At 38.2% G+C, this 20,222-nt stretch overlaps 1 protein-coding gene across 3 annotated transcripts in view; it reads left to right on the top strand.

Moving 5' to 3' along the window:
• The window catches only part of SNCAIP (synuclein alpha interacting protein), a 95,000-nt gene that overhangs the window by 44,134 nt on the left and 30,644 nt on the right, over nucleotides 1-20,222 (top strand). For all 3 annotated transcript variants that reach the window (XM_063422010.1, XM_063422008.1, XM_063422009.1), the window contains exons 3-6: nucleotides 3,717-3,789; nucleotides 14,230-15,080; nucleotides 16,728-16,907; nucleotides 18,465-18,578. In XM_063422010.1, coding sequence (XP_063278080.1) covers nucleotides 3,717-3,789; nucleotides 14,230-15,080; nucleotides 16,728-16,907; nucleotides 18,465-18,578 — 1,218 coding nt within the window. The remainder of the gene's footprint in view (nucleotides 1-3,716; nucleotides 3,790-14,229; nucleotides 15,081-16,727; nucleotides 16,908-18,464; nucleotides 18,579-20,222) is intronic.

The raw sequence follows: 20,222 nt of genomic DNA, 5'->3' as shown, positions 1-20,222 counted from the left end.
ATCATACCAGTCTAATCTCTTCCCTTCTCTATTTTTTGTTAAGCTGCTTAAGTTAACACTACTGTTGAGAAAAATCTTCCTGCAACATCAGGCCAAGGATGATTTCTTTACTTTTTCTCAATATATTTTGCTATTCCAAAATAAAAGTCTTAGAAATGTGGTGGCATTGCATAGTTAATAAATGATTAGGAAAATGCATTGTAAAGTTACTAATTTAATAGGTTTTTAATATCAGTGAAACATTTTGTTTGCCACTATCACGAGTAAACTGAAATGAGACTCTTTACTTGGCAACACTTGGAAAAAATCAGCTGTAATGGAGGAAGGTGCCTGTTTTCAGTATCAAAATGAAAGCAAAGAGTTGTGCAGTTAGGATCAGGACAGAGACATTGGTGTCTTTATCCAGTCCAGATAATTTGTGGCAGTAAATGATTTGAGTTCTGATATTGCAAACAGCTGGATGTGCTCTTTTTGGGGGTGTCGTGATTATGATAACGTGGTCTGAGAGTCACACTATGCATACAACTTTGCACTTTGACTCCATTTAGGATACAACAGAATGTTGAAAAGTAGCTTTAGTTTCTTAATTTACTTGGGTTTTTTACTATTTTGTATAATATTTCTCTGCTACTACTCATGATCAGTTATTTCCTCTTTCTGATACTTCTAGAACACAAGTGCATCTGCAAGTGGTGAACAAGTGGCACAGAGCAGAATAGCCCTATCAAAGATATTTTTTCTGATGTGTTTTGTTTAAAATTCATTGCATTAAAATTTGAAAACCATGTTAAATTTAGAAGGTTAGCATTGGCGTTAGTTCAGATTCTGTAGTGCAGTTTTACATAATCAGCAAATGTATTGTGTTATAAGGAAAGTCCCAACAGACACTGAATTAGCAGTGTCTGTTGGAAAAAGCTGGAAATATCTTGCATTTGCATGGAATGCTTGCTACTACTTCATGTCTCATTTGCTGTTGATACTGCTCTTGCATCTTAAGAAATTCTTCAGGGGCTTATTAGAATTCACTTTTTTGGGTTAGACAAAGGCAGGCCTTAAATGCAGAAGAGGAACCAAGACCTCAAACAGTAATCAAAAATTCCATTCCATGTGTTATCTTAGGAACAAGCTCTTAGTTTGTTACTGAATGTCACCATCAACCACAACAGACTTTAATTAAATACCAAGGATCATAGTAAGCATTGACTAATGAAGTAATGTGATGTGCTCATCTCTTACATTGTCAGCTATGTCTTTGGGCATGGCCCTCAGCTCTGGCTGACATGTTACTCCAATGGTGAAATGTGAGAAGTGGCATTTAATTTTGTATGCAAAAAAAAATTGAGATTATTGAATGAAGAGTTGGAAGTAATTAATTTTAAATACTGTTGAATAAGCATTAAGCCTTTAATTCTGTTCCAAAGAAGGGTTGCAATCTCAACTTCTTTTTATGTCCTGTGTAACCTTGACATTTACAGTTGAAGAAAAGCTAGAAGACATTACTGATGATTAGAACTGGAGCTGGATATGTGAGAAATCAGTTCTAGTGGGAAGAGCTGGGAATGTATTGTTTTTATGGTTGGGAAAGGTCCACTTGAAAAGTAATAGTTGCTTCCTGGACCAAAAGCTGTTTCTGTACATTTTAACCATAAAATACGGAAGGCAGAAATGTAAACTTGCAGAAGTCTTTTTGAGGACAGAGGTAAGTGGGATGAAATCTGTTAATGAGATCAAACCAATATTATTAAGCTTCATAACAAGTTTATAAATATTCAATAGATTTTTTTGTAGTGGGACGACTAACTGAATACATTTTAGAGCAATGTTGAAACAGAAAAAAATCTGGTTTTCCAAGAAAGAACAGGAAAAAGACAAAAAGACGGCTTTCTGTTTTTGAAGTTGCCTGACAAAACACATAGCAAAAGAATACAAAAGGCCTATTTCTAATTAAATTAAAAACTGTAATAGTTTAAACTGCAACAGCTGGTCTTATGAAGCTACCATATTCCTGGGAGACATGCTCCTTGGATTCTTTTAAAAATCTTACTGGACTAGTTCAACATTGCATTCTAGGTCTTTGTGCTGAAATAGCAAGATGTATAGCTTAACATCTCAGGCTTTATTAAACAGTTACTAAAGTGAAGTACAGCACATGGTGTTTGTCCATGTCTGTGTTTAACTTGTATTAATTTGTCTTTAGTAGCATCCTTCTCCCTGTCTCAGCTCTGTTCTTTTTTGCTTTAGGCTGTCACATCCTGAAGCAGTCACAGGCTTATAGACAACCCCATGTTCAATGGGTCTGGAATCACTGGGTAGTTCTGGAATGCTGCTACGCATTTAATTAATAAGTTCAGTGTTGATCCTGGGAATACTTATGAGGGTTTCTTCTTGTGGTTGAGGTTTCTCAATACATCTCTGAATTAGGTCCGCAAGGGAAAAAGTAGGGCTTGGGAGGTTTTCTAGGCTTAATAACGTAACTACAGTCGTTTGAGTAACAGTCTTAAACCTGCACCAGAAAGTACATTACTCCACAATTGGTCACATGAGCTTAAATTTAGATTATTTTGAAGGAGATTGCCAGCTGTGCTTTAGAAACCTGTCGAACACTGAATGACAAACTGTCAGCAAAACCCAAGACAATGTATCACCATTTCTTTTTTGTGTGGAAAGTTCATATGGTTTTATATGTAGTTGTTTTGCTTCATTGATCAACAGCACACCAACTAAAAATATGTTTCTTTGAAAACATATGGTGTTTGTGTATTCTTAGAAAAATTTCAGTTGTGCTAATCCTAAATGCCTTTTTTCTGTTTCAGTTTCCAAAATGCTGATTTTAATAGGGTCTTTTGTGTATAAGCAAAGTAATTGATATTTCTTTCACAGACATAATGATTTTCATTTAAGTGGAAATTCCTGTAACATTTAAGCATTTGATTAAGGAAGACTTGCTAGAAAGCAACTGATTATCAGAATGTATGGTTTTATAATACTGGATCGTGTGTCTTTCCAAAGGTATTCCACAAGTATATAAACTAAAAATCTGTTTAGTAAAATACTTACGGCACCTCTGTTTGTGGGGGTTTTTTCCATTTTTGAATGGTTAATGGAGAGATTAACATGCTGATTCATATTAGATGTGTTCCGTCACATCAAAATAATAATACAAGTTTGCTTTAATGAAGCTGAGGTTAGAGAAATGAGCCTGTCATCTGATATTGTGGGTACACACACCCCTCTTCAATGAGATCTCTCCAGCATAAATATTCTGCATCCTTTTTACATATCGGTTTGTGACAGCTTGAATTCTAATTTTTAAGCATGGTAATTGTTGCACAGCACAACACCGTAATAGGTGCACAGGTGGGCAAAGTGAGACCCTTGAAGTTTACTGTGAAGCCTGAATGTGGTCTGACTCCAATGTATCTCACATTGTGTTGCACTGTATGTGTGCCGTGAATAATGGTGACCTCTAGAAATGAGAAATCTGAGATGAGGAGGTGCTTTACACTAGGTTTGAAAGTCTGTGTCATATGTCTCAAGGTAGGAAACAAAAGCAAGTGCCGTCTGCTTTTCTCATGCAACCTAAGAAGACCATCAGACTGCCAGAAACAGCCTTGGTTTCTAGGTTTAGTTAGTGTCCATGATACTTGAACCTCTTGAAAATCTACTTTTTATCTTTTTCAGTTATTACCTCTATACATTTTTCTCCTTTTTTACAGTATTCTGTAACTTCTCTCAAGACCATCCCAGAATTATGTAGAAGATGTGATTCACAAAATGAAGACAGATCAGGTATGATGCCCGTTTCTGTCCACCCATCATATTCTAGGCTTTTTTTTTAAATCATGTACAGTTTGGCAACAATAGCTTCTTGGCAGTGTCCTCTTGTTTTGTTTTTTCTCATTTATGTACAGTGTTCTGGAAACATGAGTTTCTTTCTTTTTCAACAGATGTCAGTTCATTAGAAGGAATGAAAGTTCCAAAAAAGGATTTGGCTGTATACAGATAAATGTAGGGCTTCATCTCAGCAGCTCCAAACCACAGTATGTGCAACAATTTACTTGAAAACCCGAGAAACCATTGGTGACAAGACGTAATAATGTAGGCGCCAATGAAAAAATGTTGGATACATTTACTACCCATATGGCCAGGACCAGTCTGAGGGATGATGTTTTGCCAGAGTCTGAAACACTGTATCAAGGATGCTACATGATAGAATCTACTCTAAGGCACACTGTAATAGTTAAGATTAAAGCTGAGTTTTTTAGTTTAATAGTGTAAACTAAATGAAGAATCATGGCATATAGATGAGAACCAGCTGGAGACCTTCCCCCTGCCCCCTGACAAAAAGTGCATTCAGTGTTGTTTTTCACTCTGTAAATCAGATTAATCCGCTTTTATTTTTCTCTTCCTGATGGAGGAGAAATGAATTGGTAAGAGAAGCATTTTTGTTGAGCTATGAAAAGTTTATTGTGCTTTTTGATCTTTTAATTGAACTTTTGTTAATGTTGTTTCGTCAAGTACTTTTATAGCAGAAACGGGAGATCTGGAATTCATAGAATGATACAAGGACTTTAGATCCATGCTACACTTCAGCAACTTTTATTTCTGTATTTCCTTTCAGACATTTTAAAATTTCTTTTTAAAATTTGTGTTTAACTTAAGTGGAAACTTTCTGAGTGCTACTTCTAACAGAGTTATTAAAGGCTGGGTCACCACGTGCCACTGTCCTTGGCAATAAAGAGAAGCAGAGCTCTCCTTAAAATACTTGTTTGCAGATTATTGTCCACACAGGCACAGCAGTGATTGCACACACAGTATTACTTGTTGCAAGCAAGAGCAGGGAAGAAGTGTAAAGGGTGAAGACTCCCGATCCATTTCTTTCAGATTGCCCTATCTCCTTCTACTCCAGTCTTCCCCCATCCTCTCCCTCCTCTCCTCCATCCTCCCCTCCATATTCCCCTCTTTCTTCCCATCCTGCCCCATTACACCCTTTTATTCTTTCCCTGCCTCATCTCTATCCCTTTTCTTCTCTCTTCCTTCCTAGTGGTTCTTCCCCTCTTCCTCATGCCTAGCATCCTGCCATCTTCCCTTTGTCCCGTTTCCTTCTTCCTTTCTTCCCGTCCCCTTCCCTTCTTACTCATTCTTACCTCCACCCTCCCTGCTCTCTCCCTGTTTTCCTGTTGTCACATCATTGCTTCACGCTATTCTTCTGCCACTCTTCTCTCATTCCTCCAGCCTCCTTCTCTCCTCCTTTCCTCTTTTTCACCCACTTCTTCTCCCTTCTGGTCTTCCTTCTTCCCTGCCATTCTTCATAGCATTTAATCCCTCATTGCTCCCCATATGCTCCCACCATCCTCTCGCATATTCCTCCTCCCATTCTTCTTTCTCCATTTAAAATTCAGGCAGTAGTCATAAAGTAAAATGCAGTCCAATAGGAAGGATGAAATACTGGTTATGAGCTCTTGGGATTGTGGCATGCTGACAACTTGCTGTGTATCTCTCTTGTTCCATGGTTGCCTCTGCAGGCGGAGATTTTTTGATTATGATTTTAGTTACATCAGTACTCATCTATTCCCTTGAAAAGGGGTTGACAGAAGCAAGTACAGGGATTGCTGGAAGACAGTAGTAGCTCTGGGGAGTCTGCCAGTGGAAGTTAATTGCAGATTAGTTAAAAGTCTTGAGTTTGCACTGACAGTAGTATTGGCAAAGTGGAAACAGTACTAAAAGCTGGGTTTTCTTGGTACTTACCACTTACTTGGGTGAATAGGAGTTAGTACTGAAATCTTTTTATTTTTACTCTGTTTAATCACTAATACAGTGTTGAACAGGAGCATATCACTTTATATGTCTGTGCAGACTTCAATATCTCAACTATCTTGAAATATCAACAGAGCTGGATTAGTCAACATTGTGTAAGGCCTCATTTGATAACTTTTCATAGTTGCTTTTGACACAGTCTTTTGCCTTCCCTGTACTGTAGATCATTAAAATAATGTTATCAAAGTATGGATGATTTGTACTATTTTTTATGAAAATTGATTTTATAATAACTCTTTCCTACTATAGCATGAAGCATTCATACGATTTTATGTCTGCATTCCACTGTTAATTCCCCTAGTTACAAATAGAAAAACTCAAACGTTTTACAAAGAGCTGATCCAGCTTTCTACCTCATATTGGCTCCTGCTTAGTTAGAGGTTGCATTTCTCCATTAAAACAGAGAGGACTATGAAGGTAAAACTATCCAAGAATTATTATTTTCAGAAGAACTAGAAGTTAAGCAAATATAGATATATAAAGATAAGACATGTCATAACAAATAAGACAAAGATATAGATAAGACAAATATAGAGATATGATATGTCATAGTCTAAAAAGCAATTAACTGTCATCTTTGTCTCAGGAAAATACTTAGTTCACTAAGACAGCTAAGAAAAAATTATTGAGAAAGATTCAACTTTATACTTGAAAAAACAATTTTTTATATATATGTATACATATACATCTATACATTTAGAAATATATAGGCAACTATTTTAACCAGCAGAACTGTTAGAACAGATGTAAACCAGACCAGTTCCTCCTTATGGAATTACATTTCTTAACTATATAGCTAATAATATGGAAGTGTTACTATTCATTGTTTGCAGATAAGTTTGGTAAATAGCCTTGTCATTCTGATTTTCTTTCCCCCTTTCATGTAAACATTGAATAATAAGTTAGTACCATATGAAAGTATTTGGTTACATTGTTTTCAAACTACTCCAAGCACTTTTAATCCTAGGCAAATACTGGTGTTTAGAAACCAGTGTTTTTTCTCAACCATTTCGCATAATTCCTTCAGCAGACTTTTAGAGTTTTTTAACTGTTTCTGACTGCCTGTAACTTTTGCTCAGATTACTTGTTCTTTTGGAAAGGGAAGTATGAGAAAGTCTGCCAAATTTCTTCCCAGAGTGTAGTTTTTCCTCCTTGAAATGCTACTATCACCTCACTTTATTGGACAGCATGGCTGGTGTGTTGTTGGGGCGGTCCTGTTCCTGCTTCATGCTTTTGCAAGATGTGCAAGACAGTCATGCAGCAGCACAGTCTCCATCCTGACTCAGAATCAAAGAGTCACAGAATATTCTGAGTTGGAAGGGGACCCACAAGGATCCTCAAAGTCCAGCTCCAGGTCCTGTGCAGGATACCCCAAGAGTCCACCACTCTGTCACTGAGAGCACTGTCCAAACAGTTCTTGAGCTTGATCAGGCCGGTGCTGTGACCACTTCCATGGGAAGCCTGTTCAGTGCCCAACCACCCTGGGTGAAAAAATTTTTCCTGATATCCAACCTAAACCTCCCCTGACAGAGTTGCATGCCATTGTCCTGAATCCTGTCACTGGTCACCACTGAGATCAGAGTCTGCTTCTCTGCTTCCCCTCACAAGAAAACTGCAGAACTGGAGTGAAGTCTTCCTTAATCTTCTCCAGGCTGAACAGACCAAGCAACCTCAGCTGCACCTCCTGTGGCTTCCCCTCAGGGCCCTTCACCATCCTCATGGCCCTCCCTTGGACACTCTCTAACAGCTCAGTGTCTTCTTTGTATTGTGGCACCCAAACCTGCCCCCAGCACTGAGGTGAGGCTGCCCCAGAGCAGAGCAGAGCAGGACAATCCCCTCCCTTGCCCAGCTGTGATGCTGTGCCTGATGCACCCCAGGACATGGGTGCCAGGGCACTGCTGGCTCATGTTCAACTCTCCATTGACCAGGACCCCCAGGTCCCTTTCCATGGTTCTGCTCTCCACCCTCTCATTCCCCAGTCTGTCTGTACATCCAGGGTTACCCGATCCGAGGAGCAGGATGTGTCACTTTCCCTTCTTAAGTTTCTTAAAGTTGGTGATTGCCCAGGTTTCTAATATGTTGAGGTCTCTCTGTCGGGCCTCTCTGTCTTCAGAGGGAGTAACCATCTCCTCCTAATTTTTTATCATCCACAAACTTGCTTAGTATGCCTTCAAGTCCTGCATCCAAGTCCCTTATGACTTCCCTGAGTCTTTCTTGGATTTAGGGAATTCTGACTCAGGAAAATTGCAAGGGATCCTTGGATCCAAAGTATATGTGCCAGTACCTCCAGATTACAAGGGGTAAGAGACATGATATTGGCAGAAATATGCAGGGAAAATCGTGGTTTATCCACAATAAAGCATGATTAAGGGTCATTGTTTTTTCTACAATCACACACCAAGATAATCTTTTAGGTGGCACTGAGATGGACATTATTGCAGTTGTTTAGAGCAAAGTGCTAATTAACTCCAAGACTGTGTATTTAAGCCCTGTACAGGCCATTCACTTAAGAGCTAGACCCAACAATCCGTGTGGATCCATTCCAACTCAGAATATTCTGTGTTACTGTAATTTTTTATCTTCAAAGATAGAAAAAAAGAGTGTGGTTTTGAAATGGACCTAGCTAGCATATATTTCTGGAAACGAAGTGTTAGCCAGAGTGTGCATGGATTTCCAGCATTGTTTAATATAGACTGATGAACTGAAACAGAAATCAGTCCTTTATGTTTTTGTTATTAAGCATGAAATTGGTTGCATTCTTTCTGGGCAAATTTTCTTAGAACAAATTCTGAGAACTTGAACAAATGGTTCAAGACAACTTTGTTCAACAAGATTCACTGAACCATGTCATTGTTGAAGTATATTCTGTAACAACTTTCCTTTGTCATTAAGTGGATGTTTCAAATGAAGGCAATATACTACTCTGGGTCTTTATTCACAGATTGGTAAAACCAAATTCATTTTTAATGTTCAGCAGTTATCCTTCTGCACTACTTTATTCATTTCCAAAGAAACTACCATTTGAAAAAATATTCAAAATATTAGTTTCCTAATGGAGAAAAATAAATCAATGAACATAAAGTTACAGAAGATTTCTGTCTCAAGCTCTTGGTATTTTTTAATTGTATGAGAAAGGAAAATTTTGTTTGGAAGCAGTGTTAAAAGGCATCAATTTCACAGACTTGTTCTCCAAATATCTCAGAGGTAAATATGTCGGAAACAATACAATATTGATTGGATCATTCCTTCGTACAATACTGAAGAATTTTCTAAGTAAAAAACCAATTGTGCTAGCTACATATAAGTTATTTTCCTACCTAATTTTTGCATCCTCCCTCTTCCTTTTTCCCACATTTTGTGCTAGAATGATATCTTCTGATTTTTCATTAGAACTTTGCTTTCTACCTTCCTTTTACATCCATAAATCAGTCTATACAAGAGCAAACCAAACTTACTAATTTCAAAATTTTCTTTGCCTTTCCTATATTCTCTACTTGAGAATGACAGCTTTTATATTATTCTTCCTCAAGCCAAGATAAGAAAAAGTATTCATTCGCTGAGACACAAAGTATTTGAATTACCTGGAAAAGATGCACTGTCATTTAAAAGCATTAATTTTTATTTACGCTGTATACTCTTCCTTTCTTCTTTAGAGTGACTTGAAATTACACTTAAATGGGAGGAAGCACTCTCCATTCTCATCTGTGCAGGGTTGTTCTTTAATTCAAGTTCTCATGCTACAGAGCTTATGTTAAATAACTTTAATGTGTATTCCTGGTACAGGTTATTGATATATTAAAACTGTAAAACAGTGCCACCTTCAGTCAAAATGAATTCAGTTAAATATGAATTTTGTGATATTAATAAAGGAGTAAATAGATATTCGGATCTGTCTCTGATTGTCCATTGATTTGTAAGAGACACTCCTTCCTCAATCACGTGGAACCCACATACTTCTGTAAGTGTTGGAGGTCCATTGGTGCTAACAACCATGAGTTTTTGGAAACTTTCCCTAGTGTAGTCAACACTTCAGCACCTGTATACAAAGTCAGAATTACAGTGCTTTAAATGGGCCTTTGAATGAATTAATGGGGGTCTTAATTGATTGAAGTCTCTGCTGAAAGTACATAACAAGGAAGAAGCTCAGACATTTCTTCCAGATGACAGTAAAACTCCAAATATGAAACTTTGTGTAGATTTGCTGCAGGTCCCCTCCCAATATTACATGAGAAATATGTTGAAACACTGCATTAAAAAAAAAAAAAAGGGCAGTTGTCAATGCTATACGCAGACTTTCATAAAGTAAAACGTAATACAGAAATTTTCATTATACTCAGAGCAATTTGGAGGCATTTTGATGTTTGGCATTAGACTGTAAGTACCACAGAAACTGCCTGTCACAAGTGCAAAATTTTGTCTGTGCATGATGTTGTCTTGATTGGAGAAAACTCAGTTACCCTGTAGTTTACAGAGGCTTGTATACTGACAAAAGTCCACCTCTCACCATGCTCTAGAATAGAGATGATTGAAAAATGCTCTGAAGTCAACAGATGATTCCAACTGGAAACATGTAATAAGGATCAATTTTAATTCCTGAAAATAGAATTAGATGGGGGTTAAATTGAAAGAGAAGTTGCTTCCTAGTTGCCTGCTTTTCTGCTTATTTTCCCCCAGTAGTTTTAAGACATCTATAATTAAATAAATAGATAAGAAAGCCTATAAATACACCTGCAGGCATCTGGATTCATTTGCGTTTTGTCTTCCTCAAAAAAACGATAGAGCAGAGTATGTGGTAAAGAACTATATCTGCAAATTTGACCCTTGCAGGTTTTCGTCAGATAAAGTGGTTTTTTGCGCCAAAGAAATACTCTGACACCTTAGGTCTATCAGGCAGCTAACAGTTTTTTACTGATGTGAATGAAGTCTGCAGTTTTTGTGTTCCTTGCTCTTTTTACCTCGGTAATACATTAGTAGGATTATCAAGTCTCTTATATTAATGAATAAAGTTGGGGAAATAATTTTGACACATAGTTGGGGGAAAAAAAAATTTCATCCCCTTTTAGGAGTATGCCAGAAATATTTGTCAGATTCTGGAATCAAACTAGCTGCTCCACATTCTAGCCCTCTGCCTTAAACTCAGACCATCTTTTACTGTTGTTTATAAAATAATCAAACAGTATTTATTTGACCCAGACTTTTAATGGCCCCTGTCTGAGTTCATAAGTATGGAGAGATGAGCAAGAGGCTTTTCCTCTGGAGCAGCTGTTTAAGACTACTCAGCGTAACTCCTGCTGTGCTGGTGCTTTGGAGGCTATAGGCAACACTTGCATTTGCTTCTTTGGGGAACAAGCATCTGGAAGCAGAATGAAAGCGATTCAAACCGTGTCCTGGTCCACTCCAGGCAATGGCTTCAGTGTCTTGTAGAGGGAAGCCAACTGCCTAAGGACTGATACAGCTCCCAAGGAGTAAATGGCTCCTTGGGAGCATTCAAACAAAGAAATACTGTGCCTGGTAGTGTGACATGCTTTCGTGTCTTCAGCTATATGGTTAAACGCTATGTTCCAATCCTTTATTAAAAGCAGTGAAAATTCATCATTTCAGTTAAGTGACGAGGATGTTTTTAAGTCAGTAAAAATGTTGCTAACTGGTTCTGTTGTTCCAGTTTGGTTTTTTTCCCCTAAAAAAACAGTGTTTGTAAAGAGATGTTGAGAAAAAAAACAATGAAAAATGGAAGTACCTTACTCTGCTCTAACTTTAATGAAAGAAAGAAGAAATACATGACTTCACAGTTACCTGAGGCAGATTTCTAACAAACATCAGTGTTTCTTCTCAGTGCCTGATTTCAGTTTGGTCACCAGAGTTTTACATAAGTACATGTTATTAAAGTTAAGACATGGAGAAAGTAAAGCAACAAAATAAATGTAAGCTTAAACATAGTGACGACAACAAAATGTTGATGCCTTTTCCTCTGTCTAGACCCCTGTGTTGAAAGCAGTGTTTTCATAAAACTCAGACAGAATTCATTTCCATACTGAGTGCTTAATAGTTCCTGTCAGAATAAAACAGCTGGGAAACATATGGTATCCATTTCCCTGTATCACTTGGAAAAAATTTCACTTGTAAATAAAACCAACATAAAAATGTAGGCCTTTGAACCTAGAATCTTATACAATACATAAATAAGTCAGTACAGTGCGTTCTTTGTATTGGCCCAGTAAGTTACATGCCTTTTGATTATTATTATTTTTATTTCTTCTTCAGAAATGTTTTCTTAAGCACTTCCAAAAGTATTAATGTAATTTTCAGACATCCATAACTACTAAGCCATACTAATCTTTTGCTTCAGATATTAATGTTGCACTGAAGGTGTATATATCTGTTGCCTTAGGAGGGTGTTCATGGCAAATTGTGTGTTTTGACCACAAATCAGATCCCACTGATAGGCAGTTAGCACATGTTATAAATCTGCTTTGTTTAAACAGCATTCTTGACTTTTAGAATGAGTTAACTCTTAGTGTACATTGAAAGAGGCATAGTAACTGCCTAAATAATTTTAGGGCTTTAGTGCTGTCCCTCAACTGAAAATAACAAAAGAAAGAAAACTCTTTGCAAGAGTTTTGCCATCAATATCACCAGCTGAGGCTATGAAAGAGTGCAAATTCAGTAGGATTGAGTTCAAATTCAGTAGATTAAGAGTTCAGTTGACTTGAGCTCCTTCCTTTCTCTCAAGTCAGATTCACTGGTCAAACTAAGCTGCAGTGCACTGAAATAATTGTCTGGAGGGTCCAGAGCTATGGTATGTATGTGAGTGTGGGTGTGGCTGTACACAGGTTATACATATAAGGGATGGAAAATTTGAAAGAGAATTCCAACATAGAGAGGAGAAGTTCAGAAGGAACGCCACACCTCAATAAGCAGGCTTAGTTTTTAGATCAGAGAATCACAGAATTGTTTAGGTTGGCAGTGTCCACTTAAGATCCTCTAGTTCAATGACTGTGCTTAAGCAGGGGCAGCTAGAACAGTTTAAGCTAGATCTGTGTCTAGTTGAATTCTCAGTATCTCTAACAATGGAGATTTCAAAAAGTCTCTGGGCAACTATGCTGGTGTTTGACCAGACATGCAATTAAAAAAGTGTTTTCTTATATTCAGATAGAATTGCTTATGTTTTACTTTGTGCTGGTTGCCTCTTGTCCTGTCATGGAGAAGAGCCTTGTTATCTCTTCTAAAGGATGAGATTCCTCTGACCCTTTCCTTCTCCAGGCTGAACAGTCCCAGCTGTTCACATCAGGTGACGTTCATGAATTTGTAGTTCTTGTAAGAAAAATACATCTTCCAGAGGAAACAGGCCTTAAAAATTGAGTTGTTGTTATTGGTGCTAAAACAAATCCACTGAAAAGTTTTGACTAAGTCCTTTATTGCCCTCTCAGAAAATCATCCTACTCTTATGATGCATCTCAATGAAGAGCCGAGTACAAACTAGCATGGTTGGACAGGATCCCTGTAAATGCCACTAGGCAATTACTCACAGAATGGGTCAGGTTGGAAGGGCCCACAGCAGGTTATGTGATCCAGTCTCCCTGCTCAAGCAGGGCCCATCCCAGAGCACATGGCACAGGATTGTGTCCAGATTGATCTTGAATGTCTACAGTGATGGGGACTCCAAAACCTCTCTGGGTAACCTGTTCAATTACTCAGTCAACTGCACAATAAAGGAGCTCTTCCTTGTGTTTGGGTGGAACTTCCTGTGCATCAGTTTCTACCCACTGCCTCTCCTGCTACTGCTGGGCACTGCTGAGCAGAGCCTGGTCCATCTTCATGACACCCTCCCTTCAGGTAGTCATAGACATTGATGAGGTCCTCAGCTGTCCTTTGTCAAGGATGAACAGTCCCAGCTCCCTCAGCCTTTCCTGGGAAGAGAGATGGTCCTGTCCCTTATGAGTAACAGCCCTCTGCTGGACCCACTCCAGTACCTCCATCTCTCTCTTGTACTGAGGAGCCCAGAACTGGACACAGCACTCCAGATGTGGCCTCATCCAGGCCACGTAAAGGGTGAGGATCACCTCTAGATCATTGCTGGCAGTGCTTTTCCTGATACCAGTTTTCCCAGGATAACATTGGCTATCTTGCGCAAAAGCACACATTGTTGGCTCATGGGCAACTTGTGTTCTTGGTTAGAACTTGATTAGAAGTATTTATTTGTAATTATTACATTATATATCCTTGAAGAATGTTTCTTTTAGGAATGTAGAATTCTTCAGTTTTGCTAGAAATGCCATTAAATCTGTTTACATACCAATCTGATATATTATCATTCTTGCTTCTGGGGTTTGGGCAGGTATATATTTAAAGCATGCTATCATGTCACATGTCAGGTAGCACTCACTGCTAAATCAAATTTCTCTACTTCTCTAGTTTCCAGCAGCAGCTGGAACTGTGGGGTCTCAACTCTCCTTGGAAGTGCACAGAAACCAACAGGAATTGCAGATGTGTGCAATAAATTCAGACCAGTGAAGAGGGTTTCTCCATTAAAGCACCAGCCAGAAAGCTCTGAGAACAATGAAAGTGATGACCAGAAGAACCAGAAAGGAGAATACCAGAAAGGCAGTGATTCTCAGTCTGCACTTCCAAATGATGACCAGAGTCCAGGAGAAGGAGAGAGCTTTAAAAACAAAAGCACCAAGCCTGCGGTTCTGCTTGGAGAGCTGGAGCACTATGACCTGGATATGGATGAAATTCTGGACGTGCCTTATATTAAATCAAGTCAGCAACCTGTTCCTTTTACAAAGGTAGCTCCTGAGAAGAAACCTCTTAGTTTGAATGGTCTAAGTGTCAAGACCTGTCCTGCAGGGAGCTCAGAGAGCTCGCCTGCTGGCGGGACGCAGTTCTGTGTGCTGTCTCCTGTGAAAGGCGCTCAGCTGAGAAAAACACAGCCCATTGTCCTCGATCAGCACAAGCATTCAGCAGAAGAGTTAGAGCTTTCCCAGCCTGTAGTTAAGTGTATCTCAGCCCATGAATCTGAAGCCCAAGGCAAGGGCTTCCTCAGCAGGACACTTGCTGATCCTCCTGCTCACAGAGCTGAGAAGGCTATGCCGAACTGCCAGCGGAGGACTTTCCACCTGCAGACGGCAGTGGCAGAAAGCAAGCAGCTAGAGGAACTGAGTATGAACTGGAGCAGTGCAGGGGGCCCAGAAGAGAGGAGCGAAGAGGTGAAAAAAATTAAGAGCATACTAAACATTGTAAAGGAAGGCCAAATATCTTTACTGGTAAGTATCATCTTTTTCGTAAGAAACATAGAATAAAAGTGATCTATGGTGTGGTTTATTAAGCCAGCTAAGCTGATGAAGTTCATATTTTGAACCACTGCCCTTTTTATCTTGTAGACTCCTTAGAAATTAAGTGTATGGGCTTCCAAATGGAAAGTTTTAATATTTAAATAAAATATGTAGCAAAACCAAGTTAATAGTTTTATGTATGCATGGCCAAGATTGCTGTTTTATGCAGTACACTGAAATTATAAAGAAGGCAGACATTATAACTATTAAGGTAACTTAAATATCAAATTTAAATTCAAACTGAGTTTTGCCTTTCACATTTGTGGGTCACTTTGCTCAATTATTGCTGTTTTACCACTGTTATGTAGAGGTTGATAATGGGAACAGAGAGGCTTCTGTTGTGTTCTGATTATTATTCAGGAGTGTTTATACTGTCTTGTTGCAGCAGCATTCTCAGGCAGGAGCTTTCTGTAAAGCTTCATTGGCCTCTGACCCATAAGAAGGTTTTTTAGTAAATTCCAGCACTGTGATCAGGCGCTTTCAGTGATGGTTTCCAAAGTTGCAAGTTAGCAGAATGATGCAGAGCGTGTGATCTCCACACAGAACAGCTGGTGAAGGCACAGTGTATGTATAAAAACTGTTTCTGTTAGATTTTTGTTAGATTTTTTTTGTTAGATTTGCTGTTTAGCAGCCTAGCTGAAGCACAAAGGCATGCCATTAACATAGAAGCAAGAACAATGGAAGATATTCAAAACTAGACAGAGGCAGAAGAGAATATTAAATTACTCATTAAGAAATAAAAGCAAGTTAAATTCTTCCTGAAATAGGAACTGGGGGTAAAAAAGAGGACATCATAGGTAAGAAAATATGTATTTTTTCCATACTGGTTGAAACCTCTTCACTAAGGACATTCATGAAACAATACTCTGGCAAGACTGCATAACTCTAGGAACTTTGTTATTGCTGCTCCTTGACTGTCTTCAATATTCTGTTTTTCTTTTGGATTTTCCCAATCCAATTGTTTCATCTTTAAATTAAAATTGGGCAGAAATAATGTATTACATCATGGTGGTGTAGAGAGCTTCGAGTAAATATCCCAGAAGTTTTTTTCATGCAAACAAGCTATCACATAAAAGTCTTCTGTCATGTGCTTTAACTACGTTTTAAACAGTGCTTCGTGGAAGCTACCACTTCTGTGATGAGCAAAATTGGTCAGGAATGTCTTTCAGATGTCATTAACGTTTTCTCTTCAATTACTCATCAAAATAATGCCAAAAAAAAAAGCGGGGAGGGGGAAATTCAGACAGAAATTATTAAAATGCGGGTATATTTGCAGCTACCTTGTTGATCAGACTAGTGCAAAGACTTAAAGGCACTTAAGATCTTGCACTGCTGCATGACAATTGCATGAGTAGGAGAGAAACTTGACAATGGATCAAGCCAGTGAACATCCCACCTCTGTACTTATGCTAATAGTACCCAGGTTCTATACAGTGAAGTGAAAAGCTCTGGATTTTGACTTGTAAAAGAACATGCCTATTGGGAAACCTTCTTCTGTTTGGCTTGAGTCTTGGGCTGTGAGGATAAATGTATCTTTTTATCCTTAGTTGTAACTAACACACAGCTTTTTTTTAACAGCCACATTTAGCAGCAGATAATCTGGATAAGATCCATGATGAATGTGACAACAATCTGTTGCATGTAGCAGCATCAAAGGGACATGCAGAATGCCTACAGCATCTCACTTCTTTGATGGGTGAAGACTGTTTGAATGAACGAAACATTGAGCAGCTAACTCCAGCTGGATTAGCAATAAAGGTAACAGGCATTTCTCTACTCTAACATGACATAAAGGTCATTTAGTTTCCTCCTGTGATGGCAGTAAGAAATGCATCCAGCAGGATGTTTTATTTCAGACTTTATAAAAAAACTCTGTTGGCTGGTACTACATAAGCAAAGTAAAATGGATTACTACACAAGATGTAATATCCACTATATAACAATGACAAGTTTTACATTGTTGTCAATGCATATGCATTAATTTTTAAATCAGTCTACTGAATCTACAGAGTATTCGTTGTATTTCAAGCAGCTTTCACTTAACTTGGCTTCAGTTGTTTCTTTAGGGAGCATAACAGTTTCTTGGGTTTTTTTTCTAATACTGGTATAATCTTGTATGACAAGTGTGAGAACAAGTTTACAAAGCATAAAAGCACCTCAGGGTGAGTATTCCTGTATTGTCTAAAGCAGTTGCATCAGAGTTAAAATGTACATGTTGCAGAACAGCCTGTTAAAATCTGAAAAACTTAATGTCCAAGTTTACAGGAAAACTTAGTATGTAGGAAAATGTGAAAACTCATGGTGTTACTACACTAAAATAAAAGATAGTGCAGGAAGGCTGATGATTTAACCGTAGTGGTTCTGGTTCATTTGTGAGAGTGAATGGTTGAATGTCATTCCTTTTATCCTCTAGATACTTCAAGGACAAAGAAGGGAAGGGGTGAAATATAATACAAGAGTTTCTGTTTCTTTGGGGGCGTTTGTTGTTACTTGCTTCCTGGGAAAAGTTTGGAAACTGAGAAGACTGGTGGATTCCAGCCTGCAGTTTTGCATATTTGAGGCATCCTTACAGGGTCCCAGTGCAGGTGGCAAGGTTAATTTTTTTTATTTGTCTGGGCTAAGCCATATGATTAGAAAATTAAATTGATACCTTGTTGCACTAAGGAAATGCTCCAAGATCTTGGCCCTTGTCAAACTGTATGGTTATAGCCTGCCAGTTTAAAGCCTTACAAAATTTTAGCAATTTTTCTTTCTTGCTTTTTCAGGATAGATATATAATATGTAAGACAATAAATTCTGATACTTTTCACTTTTGTGGAAAATAGGTGCACACCCCACGTAGTATAACATTATGGGAGTTACAGTGGTATAAAGGAAGAGCAAGAAAAGTAAATGTCATTGTATCAGTGTTGAAAACCTCTCTGGAAATAAGGCTCAAGAGCCACAAGATTTAGTTAAGCCAGATCGCTTAAAGGCTCTTGCAGAACTTTGCAATGACCCAAGACAAGTCCAGTCATGTAGGTCATTGTTAGAAATACTTGTGCTGGGGCACCCACACTTACAGGAACAACTCCAGCACATTCGCATTCTCTTCTGTGAATGACAAGGTATGCTCAAGTATTACTGGAAGTAAAGGAACCAATTGTTAAATAAGCCAACCTTTCTTTAGAAAAAGAGAAAAAGTGTTATTGGCTTATTCTTTAAATTCTTCATCAAAGTGGAAATTTTTAATAATTCAGATAAGCCTTTTGCTCTCTAGTAGATGTGTTTAGAATGGAAACAGCTGGAATTTACACTCTTTTTTTCCTTGTTTAGAATGGTCAGCTAGAGTGTGTTCGGTGGATGGTGAGCGAAACAGAAGCTATTGCAGAACTCAGTTGCTCAAAAGACCACCCAAGCCTTATTCATTATGCAGGTTGCTATGGCCAGGTATGACTTTCTTTTACTTTTTCAAATAGATTACTTAGATGCTTATACATGAATTTAAATTAAAGTGTGTGTGTAATTTTATGGCTTTGAAATACAGGTGTTCTGTATTAGGTGAAGTATAGCAAAATCTTTCCCAACTTAGTCTGTTTTCAGCATTTCAGCATAATGTTTTCAGCATTTTCCCTCCAAAGTTGTTTATTTGATAGCTTGATTATTTGCTTTCTGGTTGATTGGGTTTTGTTTTATGAGGTTTCAGTAATGGCCTGGAGAAGATTAGGCCAACCAGTAAACCCCAAGAATGTCTACAGAGATCAGCTGTCATCTAGAGGACTCATAGGACACAACAGAAGAGCAACAAAATTTTTCAGTTTCAGAATTCGTTGTATTGGCAGTGAAGTATGATGGAACTTGAACATCATCTGTCTAGCTTTAGCCACTCTCATTGAAAACTACATACAAAAATAAGTTGTAGATTCTCAAAATATTCTGATTTGGAAGGAACACACAAGGATCATGTAGTCCAGCTTTTAAATAAATGGCCCATATGGGGCTTGATCCTACCAGCTTGGTGTTATTAGTACCATGTTCTATCCAGCTGAGCTAACTGTAAATCCATCCTGTTTCACACCTAGCTTGTCTATTAATATAACAATGAGACACCACTGAAGTACGGTATTGTAGTGCTTAGCTAATATCCGGAGGAACATATATGCCACTTAATTACGTTCTCTTCCCACAATGACTGTTTTTTCCTGAGTAGATCTTGCAATAACCCCTCTCCAAGGGACCTTCTCCAGGATCTACTGTGGAAGGAATAGTGATCAGTTATTCTTTAGTCTCTTTGGCAGATGGATCTGTTTACCCCACAGTTGCTTCAACAGACATTAAAGATAAATCACAGAATCACAGATTCATAGACTGGTTTGAGTTGGAAGGGACCTTTAAAGGTCATCTATTTACAACCCCTCAGACATTGGCAGGGACACCAAACCTCACTGATTTTGTACTAATGCTTTTTATGCTTCTTAAGTCAGAAAAAACAAAATATAGCCACTAAGAAAATCATTCTTTGCTGTGTGTAGTTGTCTCATTCAATGCTCTACAATTATTGTGGTGTATTTCTGCTGTTAACTACTTCTGTCCAAGCATGAATTTACTGTAGGAGTAAGGAAGAAGAGGAGGCAGGTTTGGAAGGCTATGGAGCTGGGAGTCTACCTTTTCTGCTGTTGTTCCCATAGGCACACAGACACCCTTGTTTTCGTGCTTGTGCAAAGATCTCCTTTTTCTGCACATTCTTACTCTGCAGATGTTACTGGTGCAAGATAGGACCCTGCTGTATATACAGATTGCTAATGTTAGCAAGTTTGCTGTAAACTCAGCACTGAGGATAGAGAATATGTGAGCCAGATCAAAACTAGATTAGAGAAAAAGTGCTTGCTACTGGGAAGAAAAAGTTTGGAAGAGAAAGTTGCATGTGAACTTAAATTCATATCTTCACTTGATTAACCTAATTTTGTCCTCATCTCTAAAGATATTTATGTAAACTAAAGCAAGTGACGTTTTAGGGTTTTTTCAGTGAGCTATGCTGTCTACTGCCAAAAACAGATCTGGCACACCTTATCTAGATCTTTTCAAAGCAGAACG

The sequence above is a fragment of the Prinia subflava genome, chromosome Z (genome assembly GCF_021018805.1).
Source record: "Prinia subflava isolate CZ2003 ecotype Zambia chromosome Z, Cam_Psub_1.2, whole genome shotgun sequence".
In the NCBI taxonomy this organism is placed as follows: domain Eukaryota; kingdom Metazoa; phylum Chordata; class Aves; order Passeriformes; family Cisticolidae; genus Prinia; species Prinia subflava.
Note: the sequence above shows the minus strand (reverse complement) of the source record. Positions and strands in the feature narration are given on the sequence as shown.